The sequence below is a fragment of the Rhipicephalus microplus genome, chromosome 5 (genome assembly GCF_043290135.1).
Source record: "Rhipicephalus microplus isolate Deutch F79 chromosome 5, USDA_Rmic, whole genome shotgun sequence".
Classification (NCBI taxonomy): Eukaryota; Metazoa; Arthropoda; class Arachnida; order Ixodida; family Ixodidae; genus Rhipicephalus; species Rhipicephalus microplus.
In genome coordinates, this window is record NC_134704.1 from 175,057,287 (window position 1) to 175,073,520 (window position 16,234).

Consider the following 16,234-nt stretch of genomic DNA (forward strand, 5'->3'; position numbering starts at 1 on the left):
TAAAAGATGATGTTTGCCAGCATCAACGTTGGGTTCCACCTGTGGTTTTTGCTGATGAGCTCGTAGAGTTTAAGCCACTCATCCATGTCCTCGTCCTCCGTTCCCGAAAAGTTGCCGGGATCGCGGGGTGGAGCGACCACGAGAAAAACAGAGGCGGTCGGCGCCGTTGATGCAGTGGGCTCGGCAGTTGACGAAGTGTCACTGCCAGCTGACATGTTGGAAGCAGCGACTAGGCATCCACTCGGTAACTCCGTCGTGCGTTGTAACCAAGCATCTTCCACCAAAATGTTACGGGAAGGCACACGCGAAACTAAGCGTTTGAAGATATATTTACACAGTGCCAACGCGCAAGCCAAGATGGAGAACAAGAGCTGTGCCCTACTGATGATGATGATGATGATTCCACAGCCATGGCTCGTACCCACTCGAGGGGATCGGCCAAGAATCGTTGACTTAATTCAGTAAGATTTTTTTTATATTCAATATCGAATCCACCCACTAGAGAAAAAAGAAAAGACACCCTAGGCAGAATGAAAGGAGTGCAATAGTTGTGTGTCACTCGTTCGGATCAGACAATCATTCATTACCTTGAATAGGAATTAGCGTGGTTAAACAAAGTTCCTGTTTATGTTGGAATATTTTTGCAGGAATAATAATCACGTAATTAAAAGCCTAATTCTTTCCCTTTCAATAAGGTTCTTGCAAACTGCATAGAAAACGTCCTCGTGGCTGATGCTCTGATCAGAAGCACCGAAGGGAAGCATACTTTCTATTGTGAAGTTCAGCCCCAGGCTAGCGAATGGGAGGACTAAAAGTCTTTTTGTGAGCAATTTGTATCATCGACATGATACAAAATAGTGCTCCATTGTTTCTGATTTTGAACAAAAATTGCATAGCGGTGATATCGCCAGACCAGCCCTGGCGATATCCCAACATCGAAATCTGGTTGCTATGGATCCCATCTTTCTTGTAGGACACCAATAAATTTTCCACAGAATTCTTATGTAAGTAAATTCTCGTGTTGACAACATTGCTTCCACTGCGTCTGCACGAAGCGAAAGTTTTCTGTATCTTGTCGCAGTTATAGTGGCCACTTCGGGAAGGACTGATAGTACTGGCCCTTCCAATGCTGCTCGTGCTTGAGAGAAGCCTCAATGATCAGATACCCACACTAATTTCAGTAGCTGCAGCTGAGGAGGGACTAGCGTAAGGAGCGTCTTTAAGGCCATCGATTTTGTTGACGCCGTAATCGACGTATTACTGATAGGGAATGCGTGATTATGATCACGTTATACGCATTCAAAGGTAGCTTTTGCAGCGCTAGAACTATTGCCAACAATTCAGCTTCGAAAACTGGGATGAAATCTGGAAATCCTAATGATAAAGGCCAGTCAAGTGAATAGGAGAATATGCCTACACCTGTCTTTGCATCCATTACTGAAGCATCTGTGGTTATAATATTATTCGTTTCTGCGTGTGCAAGATAATCCTGCAGTCGGCTATTTAAGACTCTATAGAATTTTAATTTAGCCTTAGAAGGAAAAATTGCTTCGAATTATATCTCAAGATTTTTATTTGTAACCTGGGCCGCAATCACATCTCGAATTTTTACATTTATCCTATCTGGTTGTTTCTGGACAAATGCAATCTGAGGTGTTCGAAACCGTGGCAAATGGGCAAGAAAAAAGGTGTCTGGGTCATTTATATAAGCATATACAGATCGTCTTGGCGCATAGCTATAACATTTCAGAGACATCTGAACTGTTAGGATACAATAACGGCAAGGCAATGTAGGTAATCATGATTCCTGATACAAAACATTGTTTGTTACAAACCTAGCAAGTCCTAGACATAATCTCATGGCTTCTCGTTCAAGCATAACAAAAGGCTTTATTTTGTAAGCAGGACAACCTGAGAACAATACGCACCAAAATTCTAGCATTGGTCGCATATACATTTTACATATCATCACACTTGTGCTTCTGCGTAGACCATATCGGTGGCTACTCAGTCTACGAAGAACTCTTAAGGCGCGTTGTGCTTTAGATACCATGCTTTCAATGTGGGGAGTCCAGTTTAGGGTGGCATTAAAAATTATTCCTAAACATTTAAGAGATTCCACCTGCGGAATGGGCTCTACCAAAATCACGTCGTCTTTCTCGGCGCCTATCTAACTGCCTTAGTGGGACAGTGTCTCATAACAATATTCTGAATTGTACTGTAGTGTACTATAATACACTACAGTATATTATAAAGTGCCATGATGTCAAGTGGCTACTAGCTCGCCTTCCTATATATACGGGTTACACGGGTAAAAAACCCCTGTGTGACGTGTTCTAGAAGTACCTGTTGTGAGAAGAAAGACGAGGACCAAGAGAGTGCGTGCCAATTTATATAGAAGATAATTTTTTACCTGCAACACGCGGCGAACCTCGAGCACTGCTGTAAGAAAATAAACACGCAAGGAAATAAGATCTGAAGATATGGAGAGGCCCACTATGCATAAGGCTGCGTGGATGAAACTGGTTGCCGGAAATGTTTAGTAGCTATTTTGATAGTCGCAGAGATGGCATGATTTATTCACCAGAGCAATTCTGTGGGCGTTATTTTGACACTCTTCCAGCTTTCACAGTGACTCTGCTGTGCGTTCCGTGGACGCCTGACTACTTTTTTTATTCGCCAATTGTTTGCCGCTTGTGGCATGCTTTCTCGTTTTAAGTCGCTTCACTATATTTTTGTGGGACGAAAATCAAGCACGTAATGTCTTAGTCTTTCGCGCTGTTCTCTGGGTCAGTCATCGTTGTTCGTAATGCTTCCATCGTTCATTTCCAATCTCGCTGTTTTTGCTCTCATTCATTATGCCCATTCGGTCTGTCAGATGCGCCGCTACACCCTTTCCACGTTCTGTTACGTTCACTAAAGACTGAAGGTAATATTACTGACCCTCGCCCGGACACTCCCGAAGCAATGCCTGTGCAAATTAGATTCTCGTATAACGAGCTTTTGGCGTGAAAGGAGGGGGGGCGCAAAGGGTGACGCAAGCAGCCGAAATTTCGCGAATGAACAGGCTCGGAATTTTCCTTCGTAACGAGCGCGGCGCGCGATATGCACCGCTACCCTCTCGCCGCGCGGCCCCGTAAAGGGTTTCCTCATTGAACACTCAAGAAAAGCGTTCGGGGCCAACGGGCGCACGTTTCCGGCGTCGCCTGTTGCTCCGATACCGTGGGCGACCGTCGACAGCGCTAATGGTTATGACGGGCCCGGCCTCTCGGGAATTGCTGCTGCCTGCTCAGGGCCCTGGGCAAACCGCGCGACGTTTCTCTGTTCGTGCACCCTCTCCCCGCTGTCTCTGGACACACGGACTCTTCAAAGAAGACTTCCCTCGCAGCCGTCCAGCCAGCCAAGCAGGCAGCCATCCGAAGCGAGGCGGCCTGACCCGAAAATACTCAGCGAGAAAAGAGGAGCCCGGCTCGGTCGATGCACTGGCAGATGAAGCTCCCCTCGCAGCAGCTCGCCCTGCCCTTGCCTCGGCTGCTGCGCTCGCTGGCGACGAGTCGCCGAGACCAGGCCGAAGACGAGTCCGGTCCCGTGCCGCGACGCCCGGCGACCAGCGCTGTCTCGGCCGCCGAGGCCCCCGCAGAACCAGCGCCCGCGGCCCGGACTTGCCGCCGGAGTCGGCCCGCCTCATGAGTGGCCGTCGATGGTGGCCGCCCCCTCCACCTTCCGAACGGGAGGCTGGCCGGCCGCGCTCCTGCCCTGGCTGCTGCTGCTGCTCGCGGCCGCGGCTTGTATGGCCGGTTGCTGGTGGATCGCGGTGTCGAAGGCGGTGCCCGCAGTGGCGCGGACAGCGGTGGTGGTTGCGCCAACAGCGTCGGGTGAGTCACGCCGTTGGTGGTGGTGGTCGCCCTAGCGCCTGCGCGGCACCTTTTGACCCCTCGCTCCTAACCGCTTCGACGAACCGGTAGTACTCCGGCGGAGCAGGTGCTTCAGAGGTGCGAAGTGACATTGTACAGCTACCCCCCCCCCCCTCCCTCTACAACCATATGGGGCCCGCCGTAAGGGTCGTTGCTCGGAGTGGGTGGCTATTCGTGGCCGTGAAGCAACTTAAAGGACCATTATTCTTCTTCTGGGCGGGAGGCGATGACGCGATAATTGTTTGCTTCCGAGTTTTGCGGCGCTCTCCTTCGCGACAGGCGAATTTCGAAGCGTTCGCGTTTCTTTTGAGGCACATAGCGGCATTTGAAAAAAGCGGATATTGTATTTCTTGAGAGATGTGTTCTCGAAAGCGCATACGTTGCCCGCCTGAATACTTGGTTCCTTGCTTGCGATCAAATCAAGCAAGCTTGGTAATGTTGTACGTTGTTTTTTTTACCATACTTCGTGTGGCTCCTTCCTGTGCTTCAGGTATCACCACGATGAAATCATCCGCGATTCGACAACCTTCTGAGCTGTCCGGAAAACGTTCCAGCCTTGTACAAGTTTTCAATTCATTTTTTTACATTTAAATATCTGCGTCTTTATTACCTTCCCAAATGAATTTCAGAATTTGTTGCACGCACTCCCCACAATCAATAGACATAAAAAATAAGAAGGGTTTCATAGCCTGCTTGAAGCAGTGAAAAGGATGGATAAGCCCAGGACATAAATGCTTTCGAGGACATTGTATGCGCTTTTTTGTTGCGTATTTGGCATGTGCGCCACATGTTAAGCAATCGAGTGTGGAGGAGCTGTCAATGTAGATGTCAATTTTTTAGATGCGACTACTATTAGGATATCGTTTATATGCTACTCGTTTGCTGAACGCCTACGTGTACTTCTGGAAAGTGAAAAAAGAAAATAAAACAGGGCACATCACAAAGTTTTGCACAAATTACTTCTCCTGAATGGTTTTACGTGTGAGTACCACCGAGCTTCTGCAAAGTGAAGTGTGACGTTATTTACAAAAAAAAAATCATTTGTTTACGTACATTCTGATGCTTCTTAAAGAAACCCCACGTCTTTAATATTAGTCTGGAATGTAACAATCCAGGGTTCCTTTCATTCATATTGTGACTTTGAAATCATGCCTTTCCTGTGCATGTTTTTTTGTAATTTTTTTAACAGGACAAACAACTACAGAATGTTGGGATAAGTTTGGAGTTCTAGCGCGTGTGTTCCTCGCGACAGTACATGTAGACAGGTAACCTTCAACGAACGCACAAATTCACAAATTCAAGAAAATACTCAATACTTATCAATTAGGATGCTAAATAAAGCACCGCTTCATTGCCCACAGACAAGAACGTAATAGGCAATAACTAAAACAAATCAGTTTATGTCACACATTGCGGGAACCGACTTCGTGTGAAACAATCGGGGAGCAGCTGTCTAGACCAAAAGTTCTGGCTTTGAGCCAAGTCTATCAATACATCCGTGTAAATGCAGCGTTTGTGTGCATATCACCTTGCTACTCGCATACTACACTAGCGTTTTCAGTCCAACATAACGTTGATTACGCTCACGCTGCAGCACAGTCGTCTCTTTTGATCGAACGGAAGTTTGAGCAGCATTCAATGGCGTGTTCCTTCAGAGACAATGTGCGCTAATTTAGAGCCTGCTAAGTCATAGTAATACACATTTCATCATAGTATAAAAAAAACAACGTGACGACACAAGTTATACAGGACTAACGGTGATTCATGTGCCTTGTCTTCATTGTTCTCGTGATGTTTTTACTATAAATATGCACACAATAAGCTAAAATCCACACGGTTCTCCTATATTAAATGTTTACTACATATATAGTTACTAAGCCGTAGCTGACATTATAACCCCATTGAGGTTAGCAATGCTCCACCCCAACTGATGTCAAGGAAATGTTTTGGGGGTATATTGTAGGCATATTTATTATCTATGCGTCTAATTGACCGAGAGGGTGAGCCCCTCTCTTCTTTTGTGCTGAATGGGAGTAAAAGCTTACGCGCACTCCCTTCACTGTGTCGGCATTGTGTTCTTGAGCTCTCGCTTATATTCACTGCAGCCAGAGAAGGAAACCTTATAGCTGAAAATGTGCATACCTCTTCATTGCTAGGTAATGCTTGTCTGAACACGTTTGTGTTCACCTGCTACAATTAAGGCATCAGCCAAGGCAAATGGCCTACAATTCTTTTCCGGTGTGCAGGGTATGTCATAAAGCTTCTGATGACTCTTTTCACTGTTCCTTGGTTGATAGAGTGAGAATCATGGATGACGCATAACCGAATACTACTCGTCGTAGTGTGCGGGTATGCGTCAACTACCAAATTGAGGAGGTGACGGTGAGAGCACGCAAAATAGGATAGATAGATAGATAAATAGGTAGATAGATAAACAGACAGACAGACTGTCAGTTAGATAGATAGATAGATACATAGATAAATAGATAGATAGATAGATAGATAGATAGATAGATAGATAGATAGATAGATAGATAGATAGATAAACAGACAGACTGTCAGATAGATAGATAGATAGATAGATAGATAGATAGATAGATAGATAGATAGATAGATAGATAGATAGATAGATATTCATTCTTGTTCTCCTTGGACGATGTCCGCATCCATGTAGCCCCCAGGCTGATGTAGGGGGCGTTACTACTCCTACTCAGCCTCCTCGCGATATATTGAGTAAAGTCAATCTCACTCGTTTCACAGTGGATCAGCCATCGGATTGCTTTGAAGCTTTCCGCGCTTCATGTGGTTTCTCAGAGCATCCCAGATCAGCCCACATCTGTGAAGCGATGACGTCAGGTGGTGATGACCGTTATATGTGCCGGGATAGTGGCGTATGACGTCATGTATTTTGGCAACTTCTTGATTCGTGTAGACGTTATAGAGTGACGCCATCACGTGTTGACCATCTTCAAAACCTCTCGTATAAGTTAAAAGAGAAATGGCGCGAAAAACTAGAGACCAGATGAAGGACACAGACAAAGCGCTGACTTAAAACAAAAACTTTATTTTTCAAACCACGCACATAGACTTATGCAGTGGAATGAAAAAAGAGAAAGACAAGTGTTACTCAAAGAAAAATGAAAAATGAAGATTATGAAATCGATTCTCATAGCTCGTGCAGTCAGCCAGATAAGAAGAAAAATTCCTTTTCTGAGAGGACAACCAAAGGACCTACTCACGCATTTATCCCCGAGTCTAGCGATATCCAGGGCCTCCAGTATTTCACGGGTAAGCTGGTCTCGTTGACGCTTGACAACGGCACATAATTTATAATCAGGTACGCACCCACAATCTCGGCAATTAATGCCTAGGTGGCCAGACATCGTTCAGAAAACGCTGTAAGGGTGTTCCTTGAACCACTCATTCAAATATCGCCCAGTTTGTGCTATGTATAGTGTACCACAAGACAATGTTATAGAATACACCACGCCATGAACGTATGGAATAAACTTTTTCCGATGCTTAGTTGGGCAGGCGATGGTCTCTCTAGCTCCTGAGTTCATGGCCCTACAAAGGCTTGCCAGTTTCTTCGGGGCAGAAAAAACAACCTCAACGTCACACCTCCCGGCTATCCTTTTAAGGTTTTGGGCCACACCATGGATGTTATGAATTACAGCGCCCTTCTTGATTTGCGGCCGATGTTAACGAGCCCGAGCAGGCAACCCTAGACTCATTTTTCGTTGTATGAGCAAACGTTCTGCCACAGTGATAAGTACTCAACAATTGCATCTAGTATTGGTGAAGCATTCCACCTGCACATTAAAACTGGCCTGGATCTTGTGGTAGCATGTCTACCCCAAAACGTGCTTGAAGCAGGCCTTCGCCATTGCTCTTCTTACAATTTTAGAGTGGGGCGACTCGAACAATAGCGAAGGCTTACTGGCCTGTGGGGCATACTGCCAAAAACATGGTCATAATCAACTGTAAGGTTCAAATCGAGGCAGCGGATAGTTCCCCCATCAGGAACTTCATGAGTTGAAACAAGAGGCGACATGCACGCACAAAAAAACGTCTAGAATACTGTCCATTGACACACCAACAGCTGAACTACCAGCTTAAGTTTAGTTATTTATTTGTTTATTTATTTGTATTGCGTACGCAGATACACAAGGACACAGAGGAAAGAGGGAGAGAGCAAGCTGGCGACTGCCACCTGGAGGGGCACAACGCCTGCTTACTCTTTCGGGGGGAGGGAAGAAACAGGGGAAATAAAGATTAGAGGGGAGAAAGGGGTAAGAAGAAGAGGAAGGGAAAAATGACGAAGACTTTGACGAATAGGGGTAAAAAACACAAATAAAATTAATAAAAAAAGAAAAAAGGAAAAAACAAGAAAAGAAAAAAAAGAGACCTTCTATAAACGGATGACCAGATCCGTTTGGTTCATAAATGTAAGGAGAGCTCCGTGGGCTTGGTCACGTCGGGAAGCACTACCACTCGGAAAGAAGTAGTCGTCTCGAGTCGCGCACTTAAGTCTTAGGAATTTATATTCCTTAATCAGCAAAGACCGCTGCGTAGCAAATGTGGGACAGTGCACTACGAGATGCTCAAGTGTTTCGCAGGAGCCACAAGCTGTGCACAATGGACTGTCCACATGCTTTTGACGGTGTAATCGTTCACGCACCAGCACAGAGCCCACTCTTAGTTTGTACAACCAGCTTCAAACACTACAAGAAAACAGTCAACGTAGCGAAAATCTTTTGCAACGTTCAGCCCGTCTGAGCATTCCTGAAGTGTGCGAGCGAGGCTGGTCAAAAAAATTGCCCGCAGCTTCCCTCGGGGGAACACTGAGGAGGATGCGGACCATATAATTGGTTAACGGGGTGTTAAAGTGCGACTTACTTGGGTCGATGGCTAAATTGGTTAACGTGGTTGTAGGAGGGGGTGTCAAATGAGTGAACACGTACACACGTATGCGAAAGGGCGGCGCTGGTCGAAGGGACGTCGATCATTGTGTTTGTGGATTCGTTGGAATTCATTTCACCGCGACCTTGGACGTCGACGCGCCATACAAACCAACCGACGAGCGGCAACTGAGCGAGCGAGCGCCGACCTTGAGTATATATACAGCACGACGGCGCATGCACTGTCAGCTGTTGAATGTTCTCGAAGCGCGACGCCACATGCGCGTCCACTGGAGAATCAGGAGAATTGTAGATGTCGAACGCGGTGTGTAGAGGAGGAAGGGTGCACAGATGGTGGAGGAGTGAAGCGCGCGCGGTGTGTAGAGGAGGAAGGGATGCACAGATGGTGGAAGAGTGGGCGACGACGCGACGGCGCATGCGCGCGCGTCAGCTGTCGAATGTTCGAGAAGCGGTGCGGACGGCGCGGACGGCGCGGACGGCGCACTACAAGGCGCGAGTATAAGATGCTCCGCATCTAAAATAAATAACTCATAATGGGTGCCAAGCACGAGCCAATACAAACTTCTTTTTGTTGCAATCGAACATGATTATCCAAAGTTGCACAAGTAAACCGAAGGTAAAAGCCAAGAAGTTTTATGAAGCTCTCCGCAGAAATACCCGCCATGGCGCCGCCGCGGTGGTCTAGTTGCTAAAGTACTCGGCTGCTGACCCTCAGGTGGTGGCATCGAATTCCGGCTGCGGTGGCTGCGTTTTCGATAGAGACGAAAATGCTGTCGGCCCGCGTGCTCAGATTCGGGCACACATTAAACCAACGCAGGTGGCCGACATTTCCTAAGCCCTTCACCATAGCGTTTCTATTAATTATAAGGTGGTTGTGGGGCGTTAAACCCCACGTATCAATCAATCATCTATCAAAAATACCGCTATGTTTTGATACGTATTGTATCAATCAATCATCAATCAAAAATACCGCTATGTTTTGATACGTATTGTATCAATCAATCATCAATCAAAATACCGCTATGTTTTGATACGTATTGAATCCAAATATTTCAATACAATAGCGGATGCAAGCAAAAAGCTCATGGTGTCGCAAGGAGTAATAAAGATCCTTTGCGCACACTTTGGGGAAGTCATTGTACCACAAGATCCAGGCCAGTTTTCATATATAGGTGGAACACCTCACTCATGCTGGGTACCCATTTCGCGTACCGACCGCTGTGGCCGAATGTTTGCTCAAAGAACGAAAAATTGGTCTAGAGTTGCTTGCTCAGACTCGTTAATGTGGGCCCCAAAATAAGAAGCGCACTGTCATTCCTTATACCCATGGTGTGGCCCACAACCGTAGAGGATAGCTGACATATGTGAAGTCGAGGTTGTTTTTGAAAGCGATAGTCTTTTTTGGGGTGCTTTGACGAAAGAATTGGTCTGTCTGTCTGCCTGTCTGCCTGTCTGTCTGTCTGCACATATTTCTATTTCTCCGTCGAAATGATACTCCAATAGGCCACATCCAACCCCATCCGCAGCGCCCACCGGTATTGCTCAAGTTTCAGCGTTCATTCTTGTGCGATTGTCAATTAAAAAGCCATTATTGCACATATCCGAGGCACAATAACAACACGTCAATATTCTGCCTGTGTGTCTTTATACTATAGAGATGGCATACATAAGTACTTCTAAGGACCGTACCATTTATCACGCTACGCTGACTGTGCAGTGCTATGTACAAAAAGGCAATTGCTTCCAACGTTTTCCTAAGACGACACGGTGGTGGCAGCTGCCCGCCGCTTTGCGTTCTACAGTTTATCGCCTCCGAGACAGGCGCGCATGCCTTCTTTCATTTTTGTAGATAACTGCCAGATAGCGCTCGTGTTTTACGTGCCTCGATACGCTCGTTCACCTTCACTGCACGGATCGTGGCACTCGGACGCAGCGCTTTCAGAATACAATTTAACGGTATCCTTGCGCAGAGCATCAAACGTTTTGTTCAATCTCTAGACGCAAGATTTTCGACGACATTTGCAGTGAAACATGCAGATACGGGGCCATTTTTTCCCGCCCCGAGAAGCTTGCCAGCCTGTGTAGAGCTATCAATCCAGTATCTAGGAAGACCACCACCTGCTCAACTAAGCATCGAAATTAGTTCGTTTGTTGCGTTCATGGCATGGTGTATTCCACACCATTGTCCTGTGTTAAACTATAGAGAGGGCAAACTGGGTGATGTTTTAATGAGCGTCTCAAGGAACACGCTTACAGCGTTTCTTCAACAGTGTCTTGCCACCTGGCATTCATTGCCGATAAGGATAAAGAATAAGGACGTTGTAGGTAGCCGGTGGATCTAGCCTTGCATAATTTGCAGGCAATTGCCCCGCCCGTTCATTGCCAGAATAGCAGGTGCGTCCCTGATTTTCAATCATCCGTGGTTGTCAAGCGTCATCGGGACCCGTGAAATACGGGAGGTCTTGAAGATTGCTAGGCTAAGGAACGCATGCGTGAGTAAACCTTCGGTTGCTTTCTCAGAAAAGGAAAGTGTCTTGTTGTCTGGATGGTTGCACGAGCTATGAGAATCGGTTTCATAATCTTCATTTTTCGTTCTTCGACTATCACTTGTGTTTCTCTTTTTTTAAACTTCACTTCGTAAGTATGTATGTGTGATTTTAAGAATTACCTTTTTGTTGTAAGTCAGCGCTCTGTCCGTGTCTGTTTACGTCTGGTCTCTCGTTTTTCGCGCTGTTTCTTTCTTCACGATGTCTTACCAACACGCCCAAGGAACCATTTTAGCTGTCGTAATTGCGACGATGGTACATTATAACGCTCAGTGAGCCATCTGAAACTTTTGCTGTTATAATATGCCGAAATTTTGAAAACTACACGTTCTACTTTGAATTTTCATAAATCGTGCTTGTAAAAAAATTCAGTTTTGCTTCTGATTTTGTTCCACGCCAAAGTGCTAATCTGACGCCTAGCTCTTGGTTGAAATTAGGGTAATTAATCACAGCAATGTTCACGAAGTTTAGCGAATATTCGAAGACAAGAATACCAATGATCTGAGGTTCTAACATGTGACTATTTGCGATCTCTCGTCAGAACTTAACAATACAACTTATCGTAATACACTATCATATGGCAATACGTAGCATGATGTCTGAGACCTCAGTAGTAAAGCGTGCTAATTAGCTTCACAATTCGTTATGTAGAACATACGGTGTTGTTATGTGTTTCAATTCCTCTCAGCATATCTTTGGTTTATATATATTCGGTCTTATAGTCGTATTCTTAGAGTATCCCTTTCGTGTGTTTGAAAGGTACTGCTCATAAAATGTTGCAATGCCCATGGTCGGCTTTTGCAAAGGTTGACGCATTGTGGCGCTATGCACTTGACGCCCGCACCATACGTAGAGCTAAAGTGATCGTTTTGTTGGACTAAACACAGATCTATCTTGGACTACGTAAGCTATGCTTAGGACCTTCGATTCTGCAGTTTTATTAAAACTTTTATACGCAGAGAGTGCTTGCGCTATATTGGTTGGGGTGAATAAAATGTACTATTATGTCCATTGAACTTAGTTTTAAGAAAACTTGCGGGATTTACAGGGCATCATAGCATTTCTCTGCAAAATCATGTGTTCCTGGCATAAAGGGTGACCAAGGTCTGTTAAAAGTAGGTGCGGCTTAAACTAGCTATGTTGAAACCCTCTCCAGTGGCCCGCGCAGCAGCAAACACCTTATGCAGTATATTATTTTGACTGAAGTGTCGGATACCGCCACGCAGTCATCTCTGTTCAGTAAAACTTCAGGCGTATACCGTTTTCATTGCTGACAGCAGTCGGGTCAGGACAGAAAAGTGTGGCTCGTTTGTGGTAGCATAAGAAAACAGCCGGTATTTTGAATGACAAGAACGTCGCAGAGCACGCTTCGCGAATATGTGGACTACGCTTAATGACGTACCCGCGTGCATGACCTACTGCGACATCCACGCCTAACGTCATATGTTGTGAAGACGTTAGGAGATCAGGCGAGACAAAGAACGTCGGACAGGGCGTTCGCTCCAAATATTCCGATGCGTCTGTCACAGTAATTTACTTTTCTGCACGCAATTTTCTTTTACCAGTCGCTTGTCGAAGTCCCCTTTTTTTAACACTCACGTAGTGGCTTCGTCATCTTCAGCTGCGATGAATTTCGCCGAAGTCTAAGAAGGGCTTCAACAGATATAGATTTACGGTTAAAGTGCCCTAGTGTGCACGCCAGGTACTCCAAGCTGCCTGCCCACAGACGCTCTTGCAATCCTTTGTATTATCTGCAGGTGCCGGTAAGTGTACGAAGGAAAGCAAAAGCATGCTTACGCAAGCGGCGTGGGGTCCCCTGAACTAAACTTATATTGACGTTAGGCGTTATATTGACATGCACTTAGAATAATGAATAAAATTGCATACGGCATTAAATACACTTTTGTGGCAATGTCCCAAGGCAGAGGCGCCGAATCTGAGAACAGTAACTGCAGTTAAATTTAGGCCTACTGTAGAAAAGAAAACTAGAAGTATTTTTTTAATTATTGATTAGTTTCTACAAGATATAAGGTAATGCTCCATTCTTTCTGTTTCTTCGGAGAATGGGCATTTCTGTTTCTTCTACGCTGTGTAAATAAAAGCTTAATGAGGGGACACGACATAGAAATTTGGTTAAAATAACTTCTAACTTTCTAGATTGATTCCACTGAGGCTTCAAGGGATTCACAATGTTATTTTTCGTCATTTTTTGAGAAGCGTGGTATCCGCTAAACACTTGCAAGGAATTTTGTACCAGCTGTTCATGCAATAGCAGCCGACGATGAGGAATTATGCGTGAAATGGGTATGCGCCACAGTTAAAAGAACATCAAGAACAAGCTTCTGAAATGGGTTGGAGCATTGCACTACCCACTCGCTACGCTATTCGCTTTGCGCGACGACTGGTTGTTCTTTCGTGTTTTTAAACGCTTTATAGGTCGTATTAACACAATTGCTTTCCTGAAATTAAGCCTGCCTAAGGCAAGTTTGCCAAAATGTCCGCAGTACCAGAAAAAAAGCTGAAAAGCGCTATCTTTATGAATTACTTCATAAGCTCCATACTTTTGAAAGTTAACAGCCGGGATTGGACGGGGACGAGATAAATGTGATTCGAGCACAGATACAAAAACATGATACAGATTTATACAGAGGAGCTAAGATTCGTTCCCGTGTTACCCATTTCACTGAAGAGGAACCCACTAAAAATCCCTCGGGGATGAAAAGAGATATGCACTTTCTAAACAGATACTGCAAATTGAGTCGCGGGGTTCCCTTTGCACAAGAGACATGTGAAATAAGAGCCGCATTTGAAGATTATTACAAATGTTTGTTCACCGCGGATGAGCTTCAGGAGAATTTTGAAGAAGAAGCTAACCACTTCATTTCCTTTGTGCCTCAGTTACAAGATGATGATAGACTCACTGTAGATGGGCCTGAGAGGAAATGATGGAACCTGAGATGGAACCTGAGAGGAAATTAGATTTGCAATAACAACGTTGCAGAAAAACAAAACTCCTGGCCCAGATGGCCTTAGGGGCGAATTTTACATAGCTTTTCAGGAACTTCTGATACCTTTCCTTGAGCAACTTTTTAAAGAGGCTTATGACCATGGTGAACTTCCTCCTTCTTTCTATCAGAGCCATACAACATTAATCCCAAGAATTGCTGATCCTAACGCATTAAAGGGAGTTAACAAATACAGGCCTATATCGTTATGTAACGTTGACTACAAAATATTTGCAAAATTTTTGACAAATCAGCTACAGACAGTGAATACTAAATGTGTAGGTGACCACCAAACATGTGTAATTCGTGGTTGCTCTATACAGACAAACATTCATATTGCACGTTCAGTTCTTGAGTGTATAGATGGTAGCATGGACCAAGTAGCCCTCCTTCAAATAGACCTTGCAAAAGCATTTGATAAGGTACAGCATGCTTTTTTGTTCCGGCTCCTAAGACACCTGCAGTTAGGTGATGTACTATACAATGGTATCTCACTTTGTTATAAGAAGTGCACAACTAGGCTAATTGTAAATCGCACACTTTCCAATACAATAGAGTTAAATTCATCTGTACGTCAGGGATGTCCGCTGTCACCTTTGCTTTTTGCAATTTATCTGGAACCATTATGTTTAAGTGTGCTTCTAAAGTCCAGCATAAGAGGCTACCGATATGATGCTGAGGAAGTTAAAGTTCTAGCTTGTGCAGATGACATTGCCTTCTTTTGCGCTGATAAACCCAGCGTTCAAGAAGCAGTCAACACTACTTTACGTTTATGTGAAGTCGCTGGCGCCAGCATAAATTTTGATAAAAGTAGTTAATTCTGGCTAGGCATGTGGGCTGCACTCCTTCGGTCTTCGCAAATATTCATTGGAATGCAACTCCTATGAAATACCTTGGTGTGCCTCTGGATAACTATCGTAACAGTGGCCCACACTGGACCGCTGCGATAACTACGATCCGCCGAAAGGTGGCAACATGGCACGGACGGGAGCTTTCCATTTTTGCCAGAGCGAAAGCGTGCAATATATTCCTTGTATCGAAGCTTATTTATATTCTGCCGGTGTTGCATTGCTCTCGGGTACACATTCAAGCCCTTCTTAGGATATTTGCCTGCTTTATTTGGAGCTCTTCCAGGGAACCCATGAGAGGAGACAATCTTTTTTTTCCACTCGAAAACGGTTGGCCTCGGCCTTGTGCATTTGTTCGTGCGACAGTTGGTGTTGCGATTTGTCTACTTCAAGGATGTGTGCCACCCATTTCAATTAGCGGTTTTTCGTAACCCGTCTACGTTACCACCTTCCTTTTATTCATGTCACAACATGCGTTGCTAAGGAATTGCCGTTGCGGGGATTCCTAAAAGAAATGGTTGATACTGTCAGTTTTTTGAAAGCCAGGTTTACCTTATAGTATTTGTATACAATTGACAGAACAAATTTAACCGGTGCACTTGTGAATAACATTTTCCCCGAACCTGTTTATCGAAAGCCATATTCGCTTCTGTCTGGTTACGATGTATTATTTCGTGTAGGTAGAATGTGTATATCTCCTTCAGCGAAAACATTTTTCTTTAAACTGCACACTTCCACGCTGCCAGTGAAAACGTGGCTGAATGAAAAATCATTATACGTACCCTGGACAGTGAATTGTAGACTCTGCAACCAACCTGAGACTATAGAGCATTGTTTTATTCATTGTCGTGATGCTTTTTATTTTTGGGACATTCTAAAAAGAACGTTAAGAAAAGAACTTCCATTCACAGCCCATGGTATTAGGTTCCTTCCGTTCAAAAAGAGTCTGACTGATAGTACTCCTTACGACTTGTTTATGTTGTTGGGACTTTATTCATT

The 16,234-nt window shown here is 44.8% G+C and overlaps 1 protein-coding gene across 1 annotated transcript in view; it reads left to right on the top strand.

Moving 5' to 3' along the window:
• Positions 1–3,007: 3,007 nt before the first annotated feature.
• The window catches only part of LOC119173616 (pancreatic triacylglycerol lipase), a 156,577-nt gene continuing 143,350 nt past the window's right edge, over positions 3,008–16,234 (top strand). Inside the window, exon 1 of the mRNA XM_037424419.2 lies at positions 3,008–3,875. Within this exon, the coding sequence (XP_037280316.1) occupies positions 3,701–3,875 (175 nt within the window). The 5' untranslated portion in view covers positions 3,008–3,700. The remainder of the gene's footprint in view (positions 3,876–16,234) is intronic.